A 25,659-nucleotide genomic window follows, 5' to 3' on the forward strand; every position below is an offset into this window, starting at 1 on the left:
TAGCTCCAGAGACGGTGCCTTGTGCACAAGCGCAGGGGGCGGCTGCGGAAGCAAGTGGCTGCCCTGCCCGGGGAAAGGGGAGAAGGCGAATCCGGCTCACTCTGGCTCCCTTTTCATTCAAGAAGACAGGCACCCCCGCTGGCACTCACCTTTCTCAGATTTTCTGTCTTTCGTTGAAGACGAGGTGCCACAGCCCATGTCTTCTAAATCATGTGTGCTCATGAATTTAACTTCTCATTCCAAAACACAGTGTGACAAGTGCCTCCCTTTATGCTGCGAGGAGCCACTCCTAGCTGATCCACCTCAGTCATAGATCCTGATGAGGAAGACAGGGGAGGGAGAGGGGGAGGGAGGAAAGCACCCGTTAACAGCAAGGTATCAAAGGGCTTCTCGGCAGGATTCATTTTATGCTTCTCAACTGCTGTTCATCATGTGATGTGGAAAGTGATCAGACATCATTTAATCCTGGTGCATTTTCCAAAACACAGCAGCAGCACTAGAGCAGCTATAGATTGTTTTTCTGCTACGCAGCATAAATTCTATTTTCCCCGCGTGTCTGGGTCAGATTGAGGTCTGCATAAAATAAAGCATTTAAAAATGCCAAGAAAAACGGAAATGTAAGAGCACACGATTTTCTAATTGAAATGCAGGGGATGGGATATGAAGGACCTGATGTAATTTAACTGTTTGGGTTTTAAGCTCAAAACAATCAAATGTATCTGGGCTTTTAAAAACACAGATTGGAGATGGACGATGAGACAAAACAACATATTTAAACAACTATGCCAAAATTCACATCAAAGTGAGTTCCTCCACCCTATTTCTCAGAAGCAGCTGGAGAGCTTTTTTTAAAAAAAGGAGGCTCAAGGCCTCCCCCGAGACCAGAGTGTCACCATTGGGGGCGGGGGCAGAGCACCCTTTTGGTTTGTGGTTTGTTTTGTTTTGTTTTTTTCCTTTTTCTTTTCTAACTAAACTCTATGCCCAAAGAGGGCTTGAACTTACGACCTGAGATCAAGAGTCCAGTCGGCCAGCTGCCCCTGGTGGGGGAGTCTTTTTTAAACAAGCCATCCATGTGTTTTTGAGACACACTTCCTGCCAGGTCTATCCTCACACTTATCAGCTGAAACTGCTAAATTGGATTTTAGTATCCCACCTCGTAGCTTTTGGGGGTGATGCTTCCTTTATTTTGTATTGTTCCAAACCAGCCTGATCTAATCTAATCTATTGCATTTCTTAATAGGAACAAAGTCAGAGAACAACTGACCTGGGACCCTATCAGACATGTCTATTTTTCCATTAGCAGTACACTAAAAGCCTCTAAATTTTGACTCGACTAAAGAAATAGAAAAAATAAAATGAACAAAATACTTGAATTATGGAAATATTGTTAGGATAATAATAACCTTAATAAACAGATATTGTGATCAGAGCTAGGGCTGATTTTTTTTTTTTTTTTTATGTATTAAATGAATTAACCCTCCCACACTTGGGGTTATCTCCAAATTTGATAGGCACTTCTTTCATATCTTTCTTACCTACATCATGGGTAAAAAAATGTTAAGTTCAGCTCCAAGGGCACAACAGCCCTGTAGCATTCCACTCTGGTCCATTCCCTAGGGTTACTGCAGATCCATTACAGTCACACTCTGAGCATATTCGTTCAGTTAGGCAGTAAATTCATCCATCATAACTATCATCTTACTTGTCTATGAGACATCCTGGGAAATTTTGCTAAATATTTTCATGAAAATAAGATATATATACTTTGACAGCTTGAGTATCCCAGCCCCCAGAAGAAGAAAACGAAGAGCAGGAGGAGGAGGGGAGGAAGGAAGGAGGGAAGGGGGACATCAGTTTGGCATGATTTTTAATAACAATTGTAATAGTTGAAAGGTGGGAGAGACCTTTAAAATTACCTAGAATTTACACAAAGTGTAAGGAAGTTAAGCAACTTGCCTAATGTCGTATAGACAAATTGCTTGTCAAACTTTGGTGCCTATTATCTTCACCTGGGGAGCTTTTAAAACTCCCAATGCTAAAAAAAAAAAAAAAAAAAAAACTCCCAATGTTCAGATAGCACCGCATTAAATGAGAATCTCTGGGGGTTTAGAAAAAGACTGATGCCTGGGTCCCCTCCCCAGAGATTCTAATGTAACTGGGACTGGGTGGGGGTTGGGCATCGAGATTTTTTTTTTTTAAACTCCTCAGATGATTCTAATGTGCAGCCAAATTTGACAGTCTTTAATAGAGACAATGTTTTAGTGAATCCATGATGACACCTAAGGATCATCACATTTTCCTCTAAATGCTTTGACTCCGTCTGTTTGGAACAGAATTTTTCCAAAGGTCATGTCAGGCTTATAAAGCAGTGGTTTCTGGCATCTATTCTTTTCTCGTTTTTGAAATTGGAGCACTATTTACCAATCACCTGCCTTCTCTCTATACTCAGAAATGTCTTTAAGAAAAAAAGATTTTATCCATTTATTTAGAGATGGGGGAGCAGAGGAAGAGGGAGAGAGAATCTCAAGCAGATTCCACACGGAGCATGGAGCGGACCTGGGCCCATCTCACCACCCCAAGATCACCACCTAAGGCAAAAACTAGTCAGACCCTCAAGTGACTGAGCTACCCAGGTGCCCCCCATTGACAAATTTCTTTTTTAATTTTTTAATTTTTAATTTTTTTGAGAAATTTATTATCAGTCATCTGAAGCAGCAATGAGAACACATCTTCTGGGGTCCTTCATCACCTTTTGAAGTTGTTCACTTCATCCTGGTGACCTTCTCCATGTGCCTACATCAGTGCTCTCCGACATGAGTATCACAAAATTCACCAGGGGAGGTTATTAAAAAATGAACTCTCAGGTTTTACCACCGACACTCAGTCTGGAGGGTCTATCTGCAATTACAATGCAATCTTCCAGGGACTCTGACACAGGTGCTCTGGGATCTGGAGAAACACTGCTCTCCATATCCCCCCGGGCTTCACTTCCATCTTTATGCTATTGTTGCTACCCCTTTTTGTGAACACAGAAGAGTTGGGCATTGAGTAGACAACACTGATTTAACAAGAAAAACTGAGAGATTTCAATCTTGATTTTCTTTCTCTAGAAAAAAAATAAAGCAATATCTCTCCAAAGGCATTTGGTTTTCAGCCACCTCTCAGTTCATCACACAACAAACAAAATTCCATATAAAAAATTCACTATGGAAAAAATAAAAATAAAAAAAATAAAAATTCACTATGGGGACGTCTGGGTAGCTCAGCCGTTGAGCATCTGCCTTTGGCTCAGGGAATGATCTTGGAGTCCCAGGATCGAGTCCCACATTGGGCTCCCAGTGGGGAGTCTGCTTCTCCTTCTGCCTATGTCTCTGCCTCTCTTTCTGTGTTTCTCAGGAATAAATAAATAAAACCTTTTTAAAAAAATTCACTAGGAACTACAAAGCATCAAACTTGAGTATATTTCTGTTAGACTATCAGCTCCATGGGTATCTTCCTTTCTAAATACACCTTGAATCTCTGGCACTTACACAGTACCTTTCACATAGCAGATGTTTGATAAATGCTAAATGAATTAATAGAGCTTTCTAAGCCAGGGTCCTTTATTATTTTTTAAAAAGATTTTTATTTGAGACGGAGGATACACAAGTTCAGAGAGAGAGAACATGAGCAAGGGGAGGGGCAGAGGGAGAAGGAGAAACAGACTCCACACTGAGCAGGGAGCCCAATGTGGAGCTTGATCCCAGGACCCTGGGATCATGATCTGAGCCCAAGGCAGATGCTTAACTGCCTGAACCACCCAGGCGCCCCAGCCAGGATCCTTTAAAAAATTAATTGCTGGGGCACCTGGGTGGCTCAGTGGGTTGAGCATCTGACTCTTGATTTCAGCTCAGGCCATGATCTTGGGGTTGTGAGGGCGAGCCTTCTATGGGGTCTATGCTAGGTGCAGAGTCTGCTTGAGAGATTTTTTCTCTCCCTCTCCCTCCCTCTGTCTCTCCCCCTGCTCATGCTCTTACTTGCTCACTCTTTCTCTCTCAAATTAATTAATTGAATCTTTTAAAATAATGAATTGCTACAAGTCATTATTGGGCCATGATTTGATGCTATCTGATTATACAAAAGCCTTTCATTAAACCAGAAAATGGGTAGTACTTACACATTCATTTTAAAGAAGCTTTTAAAAATCATGATGGAGAAAAAATGAGAATTGTTCTAGAATTCTTTGGTTATTAGGAAAAAATTTGCTGTTAAAATTTTTACGTTATTAAATCATTATTAAGCAAATTCTTCTTAAGCTGTTTTTCTCCTTCAGGTAACAGGCAAAACAAACAAAAAAGAGCTCATCTTAATGCTCACCCAAACAGGAGCTAGGTAAGGCCAAACGCCACTTCTTACTCCCACACACTGCCCAAACTAGGCTGCCATTATCCACTTAAAGGCAGACAGGAAAACAAGTTTTTAAGCAGTGTATATACCTTTGAGGGCATCTCTATCTGGCTGTAAAGCTGATAAAAATTATCTGGGGATTTTCCATTATTGAGAAAAATCGAAGCTCCTTCCATTTCCAGGCCTCTGTCAGCATTAGAAAAGCACTGAGTATGCCAAAGAAGTCTCTGGAGAAATGATTCCTTAGGGCCTGCAAGGGGTCCTCTGGCTCAAGAGGTGGGGAGTCTCTGCAGCATTGACCAAGACCCAAGGATGCCAGAGACAGTGACATGTACTGCGGAAAAGGTGGAACTTGGCAAGAAAAACTTGAAACCTGCCTGGTGCGGCTGCCCCTACCAATATTTATAGATTGAGAATGGTTTTAAAGCACAAACATGAAACAGTGACTCATCATTGGCACACACTTATAATCTGAAAAAGAAAAGGCTTCTAAGGCTTCTGCTGGAAAGCTTTTACTGTATGTGGGGGAGGGGAAGGCCCAACTGTTTGAGGTCTGGCTCTTTTCATCCTAACCACTTTTCATTTCTCAAGGTGAAAATACAAGGAAAGAACAAATAATGCCCTTGGAGCCAACCTCACCTCAGCCATTAAGCACCCTCCAAGTGCTAGCCCAGTCTCCCAAAGTTGTCATTCATTCTTTATTGTCATACAAAGTACGTTTTTCTTGAACTCCCACAGCTTGGCTCAGCCACCTGGACCTGGACTCTGCCTCTGGCATTCTAGATGTGAACAGTGTGGTTTCCCATGCTACAGACTCAGCCTTTCTCAGAGATGCTGCCTCTTCAGAGAAATTCCTACTTTAGCTCTGGCCCTGAGGAACCCAAATCCAGAACCCAAAGTCATTCAACTGGCACCACACTCCCACCTTGCAAAGTGGGAGTGAAGTAAGCATGTCAAATTCTTCTGTGGAGACATGAGCATGAAGGACAGTACCTTTTCAGGCTCACCCTGCTGCTGTCTCCTTGGTACTCACCCAAACATGGGTTCTACAGCCTGATGGCTGTGGCTGAAGTCTAATTACAGGGCAGAGAGTGAGGCTGATGGTGCTAGAGAGGCCCCTGCCACCACTATCTTTCCAGTAGAACACTGCAGCATTTCTTTGTTCATTTCCTTATGTCTGGGGTCTTAAATGAATAAGGACAAGTCTGTGAGACCAACCTGGTAACTCTTCCCTGGTCTCATCAGATGAAAGGAGAAGAAGGGGAAGGAAACTACACTTCCAAAGGTCATGTCAGGCTTATAAAGCAGTGGTTTCTGGCATCTATTCTTTTCTCGTTTTTGAAATTGGAGACCACCAGAAGGTGTCTGAAGGCATCTGTTGCTGTATCATCAAGAGGCAGCTTGGCCTGGTGCCAGGTTTTCCAAGCTATGTTTGTGGAAGAGTAGTTCTCTGTGCTTTATGATTCTAGCAATAGGGAAAAAAAAGAAGAAGAAGAAGAAGAAGAAGAAGAAGAAGAAGAAGAAGAAGAAGAAGAAGAAGAAGAAGAAGAAGAAGAAGAAGAAGAAGAAGAAGAAGAAGAAGAAGAAGAAGAAAGAAGAAGAAGAAAGAAAGAAGAAGGAAGAAAGAAGAAGAAGGAAGAAGAAGAAAGAAAGAAGAAAGAAGAAAGAAGAAAGAGAAGAAGAAGAAGAAAGAAGAGAGAAGAAAGAAGAAAGAAGAAAGAAGAAAGAAGAAGAAGAAGAAGAAGAAGAAGAAAGGAAGAAGAAGAAGAAAGAAGAAAGAAGAAGAAGGAGGAGAAGGAGGAGGAGGAGAAGGAGGAAGAGGAGAAGGAGGAGGAGGAGGAGGAGGAGGAGAAGGAGAAGAAGGAGAAGGAAGAAGGAGAAGGAGGAGAAGGAGGAGAAGAAAAAAGAAGAAGAGAAGAAGAAGAGAAGAAGAGAAGAAGAGAAGAAGAAGAAGAAGAAGAAGAAGAAGAAGAAGAAGAAGAAGAAGAAGAAGAAGAAGAAGACCCTGCAATCAAATAAGTTGAGGAGAAGTAGGATTAAACAGATTTCTTGACTGCAAGCTGCCTCAGAGCCTTTAACATGTTAATATTCGTCTCTAATAGGAATCTCTAAGAAAGAGCCAAGGTGTTCACTGTTTCCTAAACAGCCTAGCAAGGGGACCCTTTTGAGTTAAAGCATCTCAAGAGCATCTGTTGTTCCTAACTGCTTAATGATGGGTCAGTGGAGCCTGTGGTTTAGAAATCAAACAAACTGGGGTTATCTGGCTGGCTCAGTCAGTAGAGCATGTGGCTCTTGATCTTAGGGTGGTGAGTTCAAGCTCCACACTGGGTGTGGAGCCTATTTCAATAAAATTTTTTTAAATTAATTAGTTAATTAACATTAATTCCTCTGCACCTCAGTTTTCTCCTAATAAGGAATAATAATGCCTACCTTACAGGCTTGTACTGAGGACTACTGTGGAAAAAACCAGCTTGAACAAAAAACAATTCTTAGTGGATGAGTCAGGAGGGGCCATGCGCAGATGGGTGCCCACCACGGTAAAAGTGCTGAACCGAGACTGTGTTTGCTCAAATTTCTTCCTTCAGAATGCATGGTCTGGGATCTCCCAGAGACTAAAATCCTTGGGTGTCTACTCCTGAGATAACTGTAGATTCATAAGAAATGAACTGTCTTCCTGTGAGAGCACTAAGATCTGCAAGAATGCCAGGTCAGTGATAATAATAATAGCTAAAATCACTACTATTTATTAAGGGACTACTGTTTACCCAGCACAGTGGGTGCTTTATATTTCCACTACTCCAGTTAATCTTCACAGCAAGTCTTAAGGCTGTACCATCACTCTCATATTACAGATGAAGAACTGAGACTCAGAAATTAAGTATGTACTCTGTGGCACAGCTGACTAGCAGCAGCACCGAAGACCCATTCTGTTCAATGGTTAAAGAATAGAAATGTCCACTAAAACGTAGCTATACCTTGGTTTCAGATCCAATCTGATGAATCTATGTAAGCATTAAATCACTAAAGAGAATAATCAAACATTGCAAGAAATTCTGTTTTCCTTCCTTACAGAGAAATGGAAACCCAGTTGATCCTCTAAGATAGCAAGAGGCCAAGGGAGCTACAAGATTTCTGAACAGGAAGTTGCATAGTGGGCTTTGGCGAATGTCCCACTATGAAGGGTAGAAGGGTTTCTCAAAGTAACTCTTCCCTCATTTCTAGTTCTCACCCAAGTGACCACAGAGTTTTTCCAAATACCAAGTTCATCTGAAATAGGCAGCAACCCTTCAAATTGCAAAGTCATCTGTACACCTTTCGAAGATAATGACAACTGATTTGGAATCAGGATCTTTGAGAAAAATCACTCAGAAAAATTGCAAAGCAGTAAAATAAACTCTAAGGAGTGCACATTTCCTGTCCTGTGGCTACACAATAGACGTTTATAATGTAGACTTTTGCTTGCTCAAAATACCTAAGAACAAACAAACATATTACCTCTTTCTTCTGCTTGGCCAATGCAGAGATTTTTCCTCACCCCAGGTGTTGCAAGAGAAACAAAAACAAGAAAACAACCTTCTCTATGAGGGACATAGAGATCTGAAACAAAAGAGGTACAATTCCAGCTCTCTCTGGATTACCCCTCCACACACATACACACGCAAGCACGCATGCATGCACACACTCCACATTTCACACCTCTGCAGCTCTCTGCAGGGAGAACTCTTGCTTAAATAAATCAAGAAATAAATACACATGCGCCCACACAAAGAAATAACTCGAACAGGCCACAGCTGCTTTGCCTTTCAGCCTGAAAGGCGAGCCTAGAGTCACAGATCCGAGAGAGGCCACATTGGCCTGTGCTCTGCAGCTGTCTGCCCCAACCCTGCCCTATTCCTGGCTCTGAGATAAAGGGACACACTCAAGTTACTGGGCTGGGATCACAGGACTGCTTTCAAGGGGACCTGGCTCCGTACAGGCAGGGCCAGGCCACTGTTGGCATAAATAACCTGCATCAGTAAAAAACACACGCTGAATTTTAGTAAATAAGAGTGGAAAAGTGTTCAGTGGCTAACAACTTAGGTCAACCAAGGCTGATTTTTAGGCAACATTACAAGCCACCTGGGCATGACTAAGAGAAGTGAGACCACCACACATTCCTCCTTAGGACTTGAAAAGGCATGGGTCAGGGAGCAGCCTTGGGTGCTGTGCTGCAGACTCCTCTACGACAGTTGAATTTCTCTAGCTATTCAAATAGCTGTGTGATGGAGAACTTGTCTGTAGAAGGGAGATTCGCCTCCCTCCAGCAGCAGAAAGGAAACTGAAAGTCGACCTGGAATTTTGCTGAGTTAGAGGAGGAAGAGGAGGGAACACATTCGAGAGATCAGGCGCCGATACCAGTACGGGTGCCACCAGCCATAGTTCCGGCATCCTTCCAGGCCATCCGGGGTGATCGTGCTCCCACAGTATCATGCTGCAGCTGCACCCACAGCAATTCTCCTCCCCTCTTCTGCCTGGCTGGTTACACAGCATCTGTTTCTGAGCTTCCTGGCCTTCGGTGTCAGCGTCACAAGCTAGGATTTAAAGGACTCCAGCCAAAATCATTTCATAACCCCACCCAAGCTCCTCTTTAGCCAATTCCTTTCTGCACTTGAGAGCCATAGGAGATCCCGTGAAGTGGTTACCTAGCTTGCTATTTAATCTAATGGAGTCACTTTAAAAATAACTGGAAAGGCAGCGCTGGGCTTCTGTACTTCTATTAGCATATTAAATGTTATCAGAGGGCCTCATTATGAGGCAATACAACCGAATAGGTTTCCATGGCAGGGACTCCAAGACTAGGACCCGACGAGGCTGCCATATACTTTGTAAATGATAGTGTAATTACCCAGGATCTCAAACAAATAGTGGACAATGTTGCTCTTTGGCTGTGTTTCTGGCCAAATGCCTATTCAATTCACAGTGGTTAAATGATAGCTATGTCTACATATGGTTGTTCCAATGCCACCTCTGTGTGAAGCTTTTCCTAAATCACCAAAGGGGAGTTAGGCACTCTGTCTTCTGGCTCTCGAAGCCATGTGTGGGTCCAATTATATAGAGCGTCCCAAGGTGCACTGTAATTTGTCCTTTTACACTTGAAATCCTGAAAGGAAGGGATCCATTTCATTCCTCTGGCACTCCTGGCACCAAATGAATAAAAGGTATTCACCAAATATTTCTTTAATCACCGAAAGAAAGGAAAGAAGGGAAAGAACTTGTGATTTAGGCAGTTATTTTAACGGCTGGCCTCTGGACCACGCATTGCATTGGCCATACCCTTTATGTGATCTATCTAAAACTTAGAATTTGCTTAAAATGAAGAATTTCACCATATTTTTTTCCATAGTATGAAGAATGCTGAAATGTGACTTTGAGCACCACAAAGAGTCTTACAGCTGGCCTCCAACTGTCAAATGAACCAGCACTGACGTATGTGAATAAATCATAATAATGATAATAACATTTATTGAGCATGTACTAGGTTCTAGGCACTTGTTAGTTTTATGTGTGTTAATTTTATTTAATCCGCACACCCTCCTATGTTGCATATACTATTATTATCATCCCTATTTACACTTTAGGACCTGGAGTCCAAAGTCAAAGAGCAAATGAGTGGCAGAGCTGGGATTTGAACCTAGGCACTTTAATTCTCCAAACCCTACTTATGATCCTTACGCTGTACTGCCTTGGTCAGCACCTTAAGTGTTTGCAAAATGAAGGTCCCAGCCTCCTCTCAGATGCTCTCTGACTTTCCTCCAGCTGACCAGGGATGTGTTCTCCCAGCCTGAAAACACAAAAAATAATTGGCAAAGTAATGTTAACAGTTTTAAACTCCCTTGTTAACAGACTTGTACCCCTAACAGTCAAGGTCAGTTTCTCTCTCAGTGGGCACATCACTGTATGAAAACAGCCAGCAGGAAAGGTTGGAAAAGGCCATGGCAATACCAAATCATCCTGCACCAAGATGGCTTATGCTCTTCAATTCGACACAATTCAACACAACACCCTGAGCACCCCTACATGGCAGGCACTGTGCCAAAGGACAGGACATAAAGGGGGAACAAAATGGACATGATGAGGTGGGGTGAACACATATGTAAATAAGAAATTAAAATAAAATCACAAATTAAAATCCTTCTCTCCTATTGGAATATAAGCTCCCGGTACCTAAACCAGTGCCAGGCACATAATAGATATAGATTACATGAATAAATAAAAGTGATATGGTATGATAAGATTTCTAATAGGACAGGTACAGGGTGCAGAGAAAGAGCTCCAGCCCAGAAAAGGATGAAGGAAGGCTTTCCAAATGAGCTGCTGCTGGGGTGCCCGGTTGGCTCAGTCGGTAGAACGGGTAACTCTTGATCTCAGGATTGTGAATGCAAGCCCCCTTTGGGCATAAGGTTGAGTTAAAGAAAAAGAAAAAAAAAGAAGCGATGCCCTGCCTGAGACCTGATGGTTGAACAGTCAGAAGCTAGAAGTTAACTCAGAAGAGAAGAGGTGAGGGAGAAAAGAGTGTTCTTGCAGATAATGTGTATTTCACCGTGCTTAACAAGGATGTGAAATGAGAGAGGTAAGCCAAAAATCAGAATGAACTGAGTTCCTAATTATAATACTGCAATTAGACGTACAAGTGGGTAGTGGAAAGTGCCCATCTTCTTGGACTGAACAATGGCAGCCTCTCCACCCCTACAGGCCGGACTTACTCTTTCTCGACTGTCTTGGCTGTCCCTCCTTCCTTTCTCACTTGCCCATTTCCCTACTGGGTTTGCCTTCGCCTTCCTTGCTCTCAAATGCTTGTCTCAGGGTCTGCCTCTGAGGGAACCCAGACCAGGACACTTGGTTAGTCTCTGGTGGGAGCAAGCTACGGAAAGAGAGGGATGGAGAGGCTGGTTACCTCACAAGGGAGAGACTGAGCATTGCAGCCAGACCCCTCCTGCCCCACAAGCATTCTAGAGTTGGCCACAGTTCCATCTTCCACCAAGGAAAAGTAATTCTAATGGGCAGCTCCTATTATTGGTCATGATGCACACCGGGGAACATGCTAGACTCTAGAGCGAGCCACTGGATTTGGGACTAGACCGAGAACAGAAGCAACATGTGCAGACCTATTTGGTGGTACTTAAGGTGTCTGCCCACTCGGGGCCTTTGATACCTCAATGCCCAGCAGCACCCCCTTTGGACAGTAGAAAGCAAAATATTAGAACTCGTATTTTTATCTATTTTTTAATTCTTTTTGAATTTCCTATTTTCATGTATGTTTGGTAATGTACACAATATATGAGTACTGTAGTATTGGTTACAAATAAATTAATATACCCGTATTAGGGGACCGTTCTCAAAAAGCTTGGGCTGTGACAGGTTCACAATCAAAACCATTCCCAGAATTTTGATTTAAAGAGCCTAGTTCCCTTTAAAGGGAAGAAAAGAATACCAAGTAATTTTATGTTTCAATAAAGAGAAAGAATCAAGCTTATTTCCAGGGATGAATTCTGGGTATTGAAAAGGCACAATGAGTAAGAGAAAAGAGATGCCAGCTTTGGCAAGTCATTTGAGAATGATTAAAAGAAATTAAAGGTGGGTTACAAATCACTAGCAAGGCAAAGACATTCATAAAGGCCAGTGCTGGCCGGATGTATCTGTTGGGGTCACCTGGTCAGCAGCCACGATGACAGGCTAAAACAGCTGTCATTACACGTTGAAGTTTACAAGGGCAGCTTTGAAAAGGCTACAAAAGTTGACCTTTCCGTGGTTGTAATTTAATAAATAAGATTGGTAGGTACAGGAATTTAAAGTTTGACTACTGCTTCATCTAGCCCTAGCTTGGTCCTAGATGGCTTAAGTCAAAAACAAAAACCACACAAGCTCCTTAAATTAACCCCGAATTTTCAGAAATAAAATCAGAAAGCTGCATAGAGAGTCATGGTCTGGGTAGAATAAAGGCACTCTACCCACACCACCCATCTCTCCTGCAGAATGAAGCTATAAAACACCCAGAACAGAATCCATGGAGCATCTTACCTGAGCACTGTGGCAGGCAGACCCAAGATGGCTCCCACAAATCCCTGCCTCCTGGTATCCGTGCTCTTATGTAATCCCCTCTCCTGCAGTGTAAGGCTGGACCTAGTTACTGGCTGATTTCTAATCAGTAAAACATGGCAAAGATGTTAGGATATTGCCTCCATGTCTAGGTTATAGAAGACTGCCTTTCTGTCTTGCTAGCAGGCTCCGTCACAACTTCAGTGCTTTTGAGGAAGTAAGCCGCCATGCTGGAGAGGCTGACATGGCAGAGGACTGAAGGAAGTCTCTGACCAAAAGCCAGCAAGGAACAAAGGCCCTCGGTCAAACAGACCTCAAGGAACTGGGTCCTGCCAACAATCACTTGAGATTGGAAGTGGATCCTTCTCCAGTTAAGCCTTCCGATGACTGTAGCCTAGCCAACACCTTGACTGCAGCAGCTCGTGAGGACCCGGGTACACTATGTCTGGATTCCTAACCCACAGAAGCTGTGAGATCATAAATGTGCATTTTAAGCTTCTAAGGTTTTTGGAAATCTGTTACATAGCAATGAATAAGTAATACAAGGACTCTGAAAAGTAAGTAGCAGAAGGAAGACTGAGGAAGATGAGAGTTTGAAGTACCACAAAACTGGGGGTGAGGTGGCCATTTTCTTCCCTCCAGTTTCTGCAACCTGGATTTGAGGAAGCAAAAATTCAAATTAAAGCCACAAGGGACGCCTGGGTGGCTCAGCGGTTGGGCATCTGCCTTCAGCTCAGGGTGTAGTCTGGGAATCTGGGATTGAGTCCCACATCGGGCTCCTTGCAGGGAGCCTGTTTCTCCCTCTGCCTGTGTCTGTGTCTCTCTCTGTGTGTCTTTCATGAAACAATAAATAAAAGCTTAAAAAAAAATAAAGCTACAAGATAACACAGGACACCTATTAGAATAGTTAACAACAATCCAGTCACACCCAGTGCTGGTTAGGATGTGGAGCAACTAGAACTCTCATACTCTGCTGGTGAGAATGAAAAATGGTACATTTACCCTGAAAAATAGTTTGGTAGTTTCTTGTAAAGTCGAACATACACTTTCCATAGGACACCATCATCCTACACCTGGGTATTTACCTAGAGAAGTGAAAGTTTATATTCACACAAAAACCTCTACACAGGTTCATATGGTCAAATACAGAAAACAGCCCAAATGTCTTTCAGTGGGTGAGTGGATGCACGACTGTGGGACTTCTGTACAGTGGAATACTACTTAACAAAAAAAGGAACAAATTATTGATACACACAACCTGAATGAATCTCAAAGGCATTAGGCTGAGTAAAAGAACATGGCTTATAAGGTCACATACATTTCTATGACATTCTTGGAAGACCCATGGTGATAGAGAACTGATCAGTGGTTGTCAGGGTTTATGGGTGGGGGAGGGTATGACTACAAGGGAGTAGCAAGAACAAGTTTGGGGGGCAATGTTCTGTATCTTAATTAGGTGACACTAATCTATCCATGTGTCCAGATTCACAAAACTGTATGAGTTGATTTTACTCTACACAAATTTTAAAATAAAAAGTTTCAGAGCTGGCTCTGGTCTAGTGTCTTAGGGTCTGCAAGATAATAAAGTCCCCAGGGGCTGACTTTGCCAAGGGCTTCCCGAAACCACAGCCAGAAGCAGCGCCTTCTACTGCAAACTTCGAGCTCTAAGAAAAACACTTGCCCTTCCGTCTGACTTCATCTTAAGCTCTCTATACATGGGCAAAACTAAAAAAAAAAAAAACAGAGATCCCAGGCAAAAAACACACTCCAACCATTCTTTATTCAACAGATACTTACTGAGCATGTTCTAGCTACAAGGCAGAAACAAAACTGAATACATTCTGATCCATTTCCCTTCCAGGTTCACAGTTTAACAAGGGACACAGGTCTGTGCACGAGTAATTTCAAGACAGGAGGTGTAGATACAGAGATATGTCCACGTACTGTTAGATTCTAGAAGGATATTAGTTCTGCCAGGGGAAGTGAGGAAATATTTCATAGAACATGAAAGGTGGGAAAAGGCATTCCAGGGAGCAGGGGCGCATGTTATATGTGAGTAATGTTTCCTGAGACTGGGGGATAGAGAGAGGGTGTATAGAGCAGAGGATGGGGAGGTAGGTTGGTGCCAGCTGTGATCATTCTTGTAAATCACAACAAAGAATTCAGACTTTAACTCATCAGTCAGGGATTACAATTTCAAATGCTTGCGTGGGCTGGAGCAGGTAATATAAATGAATAAAAGCAGCATAGGTGGATTCTAGAGAGTTTTTGTCTAAGTGAGGCAGCTGCTACTTACTGGCAGCTCCCACTTAGGCTGCCATCCAGAAATCCTGGCCCAGGGTTGCCCGATGTAATTTTTCAAGAGAAGCTGAACATATTTTTATGTAAAATCTCCCTACTTTTAAATGTCAGTATATTTCTGCAAATTTAGGATGCCACCAATTATAAGGTATTTCATTATTTTATGTACCAATAAGAAAGAAAAAAGCCACCCATCAAACCATGACCCTCCGTGAATTTTAAGACACATTCCCATCTCAGAGGTGCTAAAATGTGAAAAACATGGACATCTTAGAATCAATAAAAGGCAATCATTCTCATCTTCTCAAAACAAAACAAAACAAAACAAAACAAAAAAACACAACACTGTACAGGCCCCACGGATGTGGTGTGAAGCTGCCAGACGGCCAACTCAGTTTTTAAGTGAAGGGAAGCCTGAGGGTAATATGATTAGATTCAAGTTTGAGAAAGATCACTCTGTGGGTCAGATGATGAGGATCTGGAAGCCACAGGAAGCCCAGTGAGGAAGCCCTGGCAACAATCCAGGAGATGCTAAGGGCTGGATTAAAGCTGTGCTGGGGGGTGGGGGGTGGGGGAGGCACCTGGGTGGCTCAGCCGTTGAGCGGCTATCCCAGGGTCCTGGGATGGAGTCCTGCATCAGGCTCCCCATGGGGAGCCTGCTTCTCCTTATGCCTATGTCTCTCATTAATAAATAAATCTTTAAAAAAATAATAAAAAATAAAGCAGCGCTGCTGGGGAGAGAAGGGGCCCAAATGTGAAAGCCTATCCTATAATAAATCCCACAAGTCTCCGACTGGGTATAGAAAGTGAGGGAGGTTTCCGGTTTGGATTAATCACTTCTTCAGTATTTACTGGGTGCCTACCCCATGCTAGGCATTACACTGAGTGCTGGGTGTACCGTGGTGGACAAGACAGACGCGATCCCTGCCCTCTCGTCATCTACAGTCTGGTGAGCAATGTCATTAACTGTGATAGAGTATTAAAGGGGCATAGGGGTAGGACATGAAGGGGAGGTGGAGAAAAAGAATGAATTCACATGTCCCATTAGCAGCAGAAACCTGAGTTTAGAGCCCAGGAAATAAATCAGGTCTACAGATTCTCATCAGGTTACAGATAACAACTGAAGCGGTTCAGGAGGATGAAACAGCCAGGGAGAGCTTATAGAGGTAGGCAAGAGGGGCACAAGCAGCAGCCTGGGGAATTGAGACATTTAAAGGAAAGGAGGAGGAGGAGGAAGGAACAAAGGAGACTAAAAAAGCAACAATCTGGAAAGGAAGAGGCCCAGGAGAGGGGGTATCTATAAGCCAAGGGAGACAGGTATTATCATATAATCCAATATACTTGCATCTATAATTATTTCGTAGAAGTAATTTACCTTGGCAATGTACAATTCAGATTTTTCAGAGTTACGGGTGTTTTGCATGAATGCCAAATAGGCTTATCAGAACTGCTTCTTATTTAGAGAGTTGCGATATTTTTAAATATTGCCACAATCTGTTCCTTTAGCTTGTATGTGCTTGCGTTTTACATGTATCTCGGTTTGACATCTAGCATGAGTCAATGGCAGAGTAATGGTAATTTCTTACTTCTTCTTATTTTCCTTCTGCAGGAGCTATAATCTGCCATTCCAAGATAAAAATAAAACAAGAATATACATTTATGCAACTCCCTCTTGTATCAAGGCACTGGGAATTGAGCAAAACTGATCTAAGCCCACAGTGGAGTCCCCTTGCAAGAGCATCATGAGGTTCTTGGCCCAGGGCAATGTCATAGGTGAGCCTGTAATGTGGTAAGACACTTTGGTCCTCTAGAGTTGCTCAGAAAGGTCCTTTATTTTATAGGAGAGGACACAAGGCTCCGAGAGGTTAGGGGGCCTCCCCAACATTTACAATCATATGATTGGTGGCCAATATTCCTTCTACATCAAGGTGCCCAATTCCACGCTATAAAGATTGCCCAAATATAAATTATATTAAAGTATATATATATATATACACACACACACACACACACACACACACATATATAAAGCATATAAAATACCATATTCCATAGGAGGGAGAGAAGGGACCTCATCCTCATACCAAATTCCATACACAAAACCTAAAGTCTACCAGAGTTGGCTAAACAAACAGAGGAAGAAGGCTAACTTTCGATCCTATGGTTCTATGCCTACCCCGATTTCATTGAACTCATCTGCTCCATTAAGCATTCTTACCCTTCTCTCTAAGTTTTATCAGGTCTACACTGGTTCAAGGAAAATAGACTCCTAGATCTTCACTTTGTTGGTTGCTGAATCTTTCAGCCTGACTTGCAGGCTCAGGACACAATCCATTGTTACGCTTATAGGTCTAACTTAGAGAGAATTTCTCAGCCTCATCTGGAATTTTCCAGAGGTAGATTCTAGAATTATTCTTTAATAGGTTGCCTTGGCAACCCCACAATGTCAGATGCAGATATGATAGTACCTGCCAACAGAATGTGAACAGCACAACCTGGATGAGAGAACCACTTCCTGTTTATTAGAAAGACAGGTTGCAGGTTCTTCAAGTTTTCTTTCAGCCACCATTTGCCTCCCTGTCAGCCATTTTTGCATCATGAACACAGAAAACAAAGAGGAGTTGCTTTCTTGGAGGAACATTGAATCTATTAGCTAAAACAAGGCCTGGGAAAGATCCATGGCTTTCTTTTCAAAACCATGGTTTTGAGAATTTTTAGAGAATTTTCTTTAAGAGCACTTATTCTTGTCTTGGTTTCATTCATATATTCATTCAACAAATATTTGTTGAGCATTTATGGTGTGCCAGGCACTGTTCTAGACCTCGGGGAAATACCAGTTAACAAAACTGATAAGGTCCCTTCCCTCCTGAAGTTTATAGCCTCATGGGGGAAGTAAATGTTAATTAAATAATCATAAAAATAAATATGAAATTACAAAGGAGAAGTACATGTAGTATGAGAGTGAGTCAGGAGGTCAAGCAAATAAATGTTTATCAGAGAAAGTAAGCTTTGAACTGACACCTAAAAGCCAAATACTGATTAATTCGATAAAGGTGTTGATGGAGGGAGGAGTCAAGCATACACTTGAGTTAAGACTAGCGACCTGGAGTAAATACTGAAATCTCTGATTTAGGAACTTTCAAGGGGAGAATCTAGAGTTTAATGTAGGTTTTAAGCTTACTAAAGCTGAAGTTGGTATTTTTACCAATATTCCAAAGAGTACAAGATCTGTGAGTCTCATTTACATAAAACTCTCTAAAACAGGGCTTCTTAAACTTTAATGTACTTATAAATCAACTCGGGATCTTGTTAAAACACAGATTCCTGGGCCCAGTCCTTAGAGGTCCTGATTCAGTAGGTCTGGAGTGGGGCTCATGAATCTGTGTTTCTAATAAGCTCCCAAGTGATAGATTGTGAAACATGCTTTGAATGGCACTGTTCTGTAACACAGTACAATTTTTATTTGTTTAAATCTCTATTTTTTTTTTGTCAACCCACTCTCTCATAACTTTTAGAGTCAAACTACGTTCTACAACGTTCTTATGATTTTTATGGCCAATTGAGTAGTATCACCAGAACAAAAAAGTGTTGCGATATATAAATAAAATAATGCCATAAGGTAAAGATTTCAAATATTTACAAAGAATGAGAGAAATAAAAATTATAAGCAAACTGAGGTATCAGTAATGTGAAATTTCACTGATTACCCTGCCTCTCCCTCTCTCTCTCTTTTTCTCTGTCTCTCATGAATAAATAAATAAATAATCTTTAAAAAAAAAAAGTCTGGGTGACTGACATTTTGGCTCGACAGAGTGCAAAGATCTGGTCTCCATAGTTGTTACTCTCACTTAGTGAAAAGTCTGATTTACAGAGTAGTTTTAAGGAAACGTCATATAAATTAACCTGATGTAACTAAGGGTAGGAAATTTCTATATATTTAATGACTTTTTTTTTAACAGGTTCACTTTCATTTTTGAATGAAGCTCTGGATTTTATATCACATGAGATAAAATGACCTTTTCAGGAGCCAAAGGCAAGCCACCCCAAAATGTGCCACTTTGGCACACAGATTATTTCCAGCTAAAAACAATCAAGGCCCAAAAAGACACATTGAAGAAACTTCAACCTTCCCCCTAATTGCATAAAACAATTCAGACAGAGGACCTGCTCCAGGAGGAGAGCTCTCACCATAAATCACTACATTATAATATAAACTAGGAGTGGTAGACAGGGAACAGAAGGGTAGGGAAATGGAGCTGGAACCCTCCATCATAAATATCTGCATGAAATTTTACCTTAGAAATTTTCAAGTCACATTCATTTGAGATTCGTTTTGCTAACTTGGTTTGGACTCAATCCTCTGTCACTTGCGACCACAAGATTCCTTCTGACACTGTCAGATGGGGAAGAAAAGAGAATAATTTAACATAAGGATTACAGACTTAAAAGAAACTTTCCAAACTCTTGCCTAGTGCATCTATTTAATCAAACTGATGGTCAAGCACAATATAAATTACCTTTCCGGAAGAAAAAACAGCAATAAAATCTACAATGTGCAATTGTGTAAATTCATTCATGTTTTTTTCCTAAAAGAAAAAACCTGGGCAACTGAAAGTGTTTTGTTTTTGTTTTTTGTAAACATGTCCAGGACAACTCCTTTAAGAATAGATGTGTATTTGGGTTTTAGAACGAACGTTAGACCCAGAGGCTGACACTGGAAACCTATGACTAATACTGAAATAATATTCACAGACAGTTGTCATGGCAGCCTGCTTGTTCTGCACAAAATAGAACCCACTGCATTTTAACAGGATTTATCAGAAGAAAGCTGCTAGCCTACAGACAGCCTCTAACTGAGTTAAACAACCTAATTGGTTTTATTATTACATTAGCCCTCAGACTATACTCTAATTATATCCTCCCCCAATCACAAATATTTAAAATCACTAATAAAAGTCCATAATATAATTTTGGTTTAACACCTGCATCACTCTTGAAATCTTCCCATCAGACTATGGAGGAACAACTCAGAGGCAAGAACCGTTGTGTGCACTGTTGAATCTCCTTGTAAATCTAAAGAAGACAGTAAGCGTTGAACAAGTAGAGCGAGTAGCTAATTTTCATTTCCATCAACAATTAGCATTGGCTTGATGCTGCTATCAGATATTTCCTTTTGAGTGGGGTTCTGTAGGAGTGGGGAGTGGCCAAATTGTTCTGTGCTCAGTTCCAAAGTCCCAGGGGAGTAACTTTAGAAACTAGTGGCATCTCAAGACATATAAACAAGGGAGGTGGAGACATAGTATTTTGAGCTAATCTGTTCCTCTCCTGGGTGGCCATCTTTTATCAAATTTAAGCTCGTTGGCTGTGATTGTGGGTGATTTTGGAGGTTAGAAATAGCTAGCATTGAGAGGAATACCACACGGAGCCATCTTTACTGTTAGACAGGCTTTTTGCATATCACCCTGCCCCCCCTCGCCCCTCTTCCTTCTCTCTTTCGCGTCTCTACTTTCAGAGACAGGAGACAGGGTCTATTAAAATTCAATAATGTCCTGAGTTAGGAAAACAACATCAAACCATTATCATCCATTAACAGCTTGGAACAAATCAGTCCTTCGGGTAAATTAATGTTCTTTAAACTCCTTGAGATGGGGCCATATCATACACTTAAAAGAAAAAAAAACTTCCCACACTACCCAATACCGTGCTCCCAGACATATTGCAAGCATGTGGTAATAAACAACTTCTACAAGGGACTGCAACACAGAGCAGTCCTTCAGTAGCTGGTGGACAGAGCAGAGACATTGTCAAAATGATATAGTAGACATCTAAGGGTAAGAAACGTGGAAATGTTGAATCGGTAGATATATATTTTCCCTTATGTAACTGAAACTACTACTAAACAACGGCATTAAAAATTAGACGTTTTATTATTCACATGTAACAAAGAAACTGGAAGTATGAAACCTGAGACTGGGTCCCAGGCATCTTCTTTTTTTCAGCCAAGTCACATAGCTTTCTTCTTCAAAATTGTCAACTCGTGCTCACAAAGTGGCTGCTCTACCTCCAACATCCACATTTGCATTCCGGGCAGAAAGTAAACAACTAAGGGCAAATGAGGCATACCACCTGAGTCTACTGTCTTCCAAAGAAATGGTTTTGGAAGACCCCCTGCTTCCATACATCTCATGGCCAGAACTGTGCTTTGTAGTCTCTTCTAGCTGCAAGGGAGCCTGGGAAATCAAGCTGTTTTAACTGGATACATTGCCAACTCAAACAAGATCAGGCAGTGCAGTGTAGAGGTTAAATACAGCCCATGGAGCCAGATGGCCTGGGTGTAAAGCCCTGCTCCTTTATTTACTAGCTATATGACTTAGACAAAGTACTTAATTATTCTATGCCTCCATTTTCTCACCTATAAACCAGTCAGAATAACCTTTTCTCACAGGGTTCTTGTGTGGATTAAATGAGTTAATCTGAGCAAAGAGTTTAGAACAGCCTCTAACACATAGCAAGTACTATACAAGTGTCTATTCTTATCTTTATTATTGAGGAAAAGAAAAAGAATGAATTTAGTTTAAGCACCTAGCAGTACGTGCCACAGATGTGTTTGCTCACTCTCTCTAACTCTACATGTCCTGGCTACTGTGCTATATGTGAGCAAGTACCCTGCTGTGTTCGAGAAGACACACTGAAACCAAAACCCTGCCCTCCCAGAAGTGGCTGTCTCTCTCCCCATTTACTGGGAACCGAGGGCAACCCAAACTTCCAAGTACCCAAGACAGGACACCACAGCCGGCCACTGCGCTGATGCCCATCCATCTTAGATGAATCATCAGGACTCCTTCTATTGCAGTCAGTAAACCCAACTCTAGCTAGCCTAAGCAAAACCAGGCATGCATTCTTCAAATAACTGAAGAGTCAACAGGTATACGTAAGGCATGGCTTGGGGGAGGCCTGACAGGACAGCACCCAATCATTCTCTTTCTCAGCTCTAATCCCTTGCTCTTGGCCCCATTCTCATGCTTTAGGCAGGCAGCAGATGCCTTTCATGCTTTGTGGTCACTCACCAACTTCTGCATTCCCTACATTTGATTCTCACATCCTCAAAGGAGAAACAAGGCATTGGCTTCTCCAGCCTCTCTCCGGGCAAGGGCACAGGTATGTAACTTAGGCTCCAGCAGAGACCTCAGTTCAGAGGGTGGCACGAGGAGTCAAGGGGTTATGAAATCCATCTTGCGACAACACGAGTGACAGAGGGATCCAGTTTTCAGAGTCTCGGGGCCCCATCACTGGCTCGACTTGCTGCCTCTGTACTGGAAGGGGGAGCAGTGGGCGTCTTGGCTGGTGCAGCCCTACTGTGAGATTAAGACATCATTCCTGGCTTTGGAGTCTCCAAGGCCTTTTTGGAGATCCTGTGAGCCACCAAATGCCCTTTAATAAACTCATTTTCTTGTGAAACTAGCAGGAGTGTTGAATCCACTTAGGTAATGTTCTGCTTTGGTAACCACCCAAAACCCTAGTGCTTTCAATTATCAAGGTTTATTTTTCACTCCTATTCCGTGGCCAGTGCAGGTTGGCTGCAGTTCTGTCTGTCACCTGGGGTCTTTTCTCTAAGAACCTCTCTCTGAGTGTTGCTAAGAACCTCTCTCTGAGTGTTGCTATTCCCATAGCAAAGGGGAAATACGGAAGTAGCGATCACAAGCTGGCTCTTCACACTTTCACTTGGAAGCGACACATACACATCACTTCTACCCACGTTTAATCAGCCAAAGCAAGTCACTCAGTCAAGCCTATGGCTGGGGAAATGGTATAAAAATCCTACATGGGGAAAAGCAGTGAGTATTGTGAACTAGAGGGTTCTACTGTATGCATCTAAGAGGCTGGTCTGATACCTTATAATAGTAAGATGGCAGCAGCCGGGTAAGAAGACAGAGAGAGATGTAGAAGACTACATGGCCAAAGAGCAACAAATATCAAATATCCATTCTGATAGGCTAATTTCAAATGTTTGAAACATGATGAGCTGCAAAAGGGGGAAGAATAAGGTGAGCTGACATACTAAGGGAATGACTTATTTTCTTAGTACATACTTGGGTTTGCTACTGAAAGGGTATAACTGTTTCTAAGTGAAATCAAAGAAACTGAGCTTCCTAAATCAGCTCAGTGTTTGGGGCCATGGTTTCTTTGGTTGAGTTGCTTTCCATGGGTGAAGCCAGACAGTGGGGAAGCTGCACCACACATCTAAGAATCTGAACACTCAAAAGTCTGAAGCGATTTCTAGTCCTTATCTACTAGTTTGCTGATTTCAGATGCTTATGGGCATACCTGGGGGGTGACAGGCCTCACAAGTCTCACTGGACTGCCTGAACGGCAGAGCTGTGGCCACCTCAAAGGCTATCCACAACGCTGACAGTTGCAAGGTCAAAGTCACCAATGGCTTCCTGCTTTTGAGGAATTCATCTTAAAATGACAAAGGAGGGGCACTGATGGCTCAGTGGGCTGAGCATCTGATAGTTGGTTACTTGGCTCAGGGTCCTGGGATCCAGCCCCGTGCTCAGGTCACAGTGTCAGGATCTTGGGAAAGAGCCCTGCCGTCAGGCTCCTCGTTCTGCACGGAGCCCGCTCGAGATTCTCTCTCTCTCAAATAAATAAACCTTAAAGTGAAATAAGATGACAAAGGAAAAAAAAATAAAAGGTATCCATTTCCTCCCTGAGTACATATGAAATATTAAAAGAGAACAATGGCACTCTTAGGGCAACAATGCGTAGCCTTTAAGGACATGGGCCTCTTGGAATCACTTAGCTATCAGGAGACTGAGTAGAAGCCCAGCCCTGCCAGTCACTGGCAGAGTGGTGGCAGGCAAGGCACTCAAACTCTCTGGTTGGCTTTAACTTCTTCAGCTGAAACATGAAGACAGTAATACTCACCGAGGCTACCTCAGAGGAGTGTATGCCAAAGTGCTTTGTAAACCATCCTGTACTTGACTAACAATAGACTGTGACTGCACTCTGAGCGCAGCGGGCAGTGGAACAAAAGTCTCCCTCCTTGTCAGGCAACCCATCCTTCCGAGCAAGGGCAGACGGAAGGCTGGAGGACGCGCAGAGCATTCCCTAAAAAAAAACCAAACTACAAGTGGGAGTGGAATTTCAGGCCCAATTCGTGGCAGCCTTGTCCTGTGCGGACAGAGGTTAGCAAAGAGGTGGGATATACTTACCATCGGGCATCCTGGGAGTCAGGACGGTTCATGGACTGGCAGGGAACAGTGAGCCTTCGTGAATCCGTCCACCCACGGTCATCTGTGCCAAGCGCTCAAGAGGCTTCGTCAAAGGCATCAACAAAAAGGCATTCTGCAGCGGCCTGGTGAATATAACGGGGGCTCGCTAGGATGTAGGATCTTGTACTCTTTGGAGTATTGGTAAAAATACCAACTTCAGCTTTAGTAAGCTTAAAACCTACTCTAGATTCTCCCCTTGAAAGTTCCTAAATCATAGACCTCAGTATTTACTCCAGTATTTACTCCCGAGCTGCAGGCCTGCCTCTGTTCCTGGGGAACACATACATGGCAGGTGACTGCCTCGATTTTCCCACCTGGAAAGTAGGGATAACATTTAGACCCAGAGGGGAAGTGTGGGAGTCCAGTCCAACCCATGCATTTCACAAAGGAGGACGCTGACGCTTGGGAGGTGAACTGAAGAGCAGGCAGCTAATGAGAAACCAGGGCAGGATAGACTCCAGATTACACCCGATTCCTGCGCCTCCCACCCACCTGCTTCTTCCAGGGGTCTGCCCAGGAAGACAGGAACTGGCCGAACGGGCTCCATCATCCCGCCAGCTTCAGAGGAAGACGCCAGGGAAAAGGGCAGGCCCAGCCTTCAGCCCTGTTGGACTCGGCACCTAAGATGCCGCCCCCAGATGGTTTTCAGGCGGTTTTCAAGCTTGAGGATGTGAGCAATCCTAGGACGGTGAGGGGGATCCATCCAAAAGCACTGGAGAGGGCAAAGGGCACTGACAATGAAAACTAAGAAGCGAGAGCACACAGGAGCCCTTCGTGCTGGAAGTTTCCAGCACCTTCTCGGGCCCACAGTCCAGGAAGCACAGCGACAGGTTCATAGGCCGCGACTGTGCAGTCGCAGGGCCCGCGCTGGGTTTAACGCCCTGCTTGTCACCGTTTGGGAGTTCGCAGTGGCTCACCAGCCAGGAGCCTGGCATTTTCACTTTGCACTGGGCCCCTCCAACCTCGCAGCGGGTCCCGCTTCATCACCCCCAACCCGCACCTTCAAGGGCGGTCCGTCTACACCGCCCTTCCCACCCCACCCAGGCCGGCCTGTGGCGGGGGCGCGGGGTCCGGCGGGGAGCAGTGCTGACAAAATGGCGGGGGGCACTGGGGGCCTCGGTCGTCGGGCCAGGGGCCACCAACCCGAGGCCCCTTCCAACCGAGAAGCCAGGGTGGCGGCGACCCGCGGCCCCACCCAAAGCCCGCGCCGCCGTCCGTCCCGCGCGGACTCGGGGCCCCCGCGGCTGCCGGAAGCGCATAGTTTCCCGGGAGAAGCCGGGAAGGCGCGGGTCCCGCAGCGGGAGTCGCCGCCGCACCGTCCGCCTCCGCCCGCTGGGCAGGTCCCGCCGACCTCGCAGCTGAGAGAAAGTTTGGGACCGGTGACTAGCGGGGCGGCCCTCAGGAGGGGAACCCCGGCCCTGCGCTCGCCGCGGTCACGCGGGTGGAGCGAACAGCCAGGACGCCACAGCCGGAGCTGGGAACGCGGCCGCGAACGCCGGATCTCGCGGGGGGCGGGGCCACGGTGGAGGAGGAGCTACGGGCAAGGGGCGGAGCTTAAGCGGAGGCGCTGGTTCGGGCGTGAGACTATGAATAGGCTAATGATGCTCCAGGCTACCGTCAG

At 43.7% G+C, this 25,659-nt stretch overlaps 1 protein-coding gene across 4 annotated transcripts in view; it reads right to left on the bottom strand.

The window, feature by feature from the left end:
• PPEF1 (protein phosphatase with EF-hand domain 1) overlaps positions 1 to 24,828 on the bottom strand; it is a 123,508-nt gene extending 98,680 nt beyond the window's left edge. The window contains exons 1-4 of one of the 4 annotated variants that reach the window (XM_077890265.1): positions 24,531 to 24,828; positions 23,979 to 24,121; positions 19,059 to 19,156; positions 150 to 316 (exon numbers count right to left, since the gene is read on the bottom strand). In XM_077890265.1, the coding sequence (XP_077746391.1) occupies positions 150 to 222 (73 nt within the window). In that variant the 5' untranslated portion in view covers positions 223 to 316; positions 19,059 to 19,156; positions 23,979 to 24,121; positions 24,531 to 24,828. Of the gene's footprint in view, positions 1 to 149; positions 317 to 16,138; positions 16,383 to 16,981; positions 17,154 to 19,058; positions 19,157 to 23,978; positions 24,122 to 24,530 lie in introns of those variants that run through there. The other 3 variants (XM_077890266.1, XM_077890263.1, XM_077890264.1) reach the window with 3 other exon arrangements.
• Between the last annotated feature and the right edge of the window lie 831 nt (positions 24,829 to 25,659).

Source organism: Canis aureus, chromosome X (genome assembly GCF_053574225.1).
Source record: "Canis aureus isolate CA01 chromosome X, VMU_Caureus_v.1.0, whole genome shotgun sequence".
NCBI classification, from domain to species: Eukaryota; Metazoa; Chordata; class Mammalia; order Carnivora; family Canidae; genus Canis; species Canis aureus.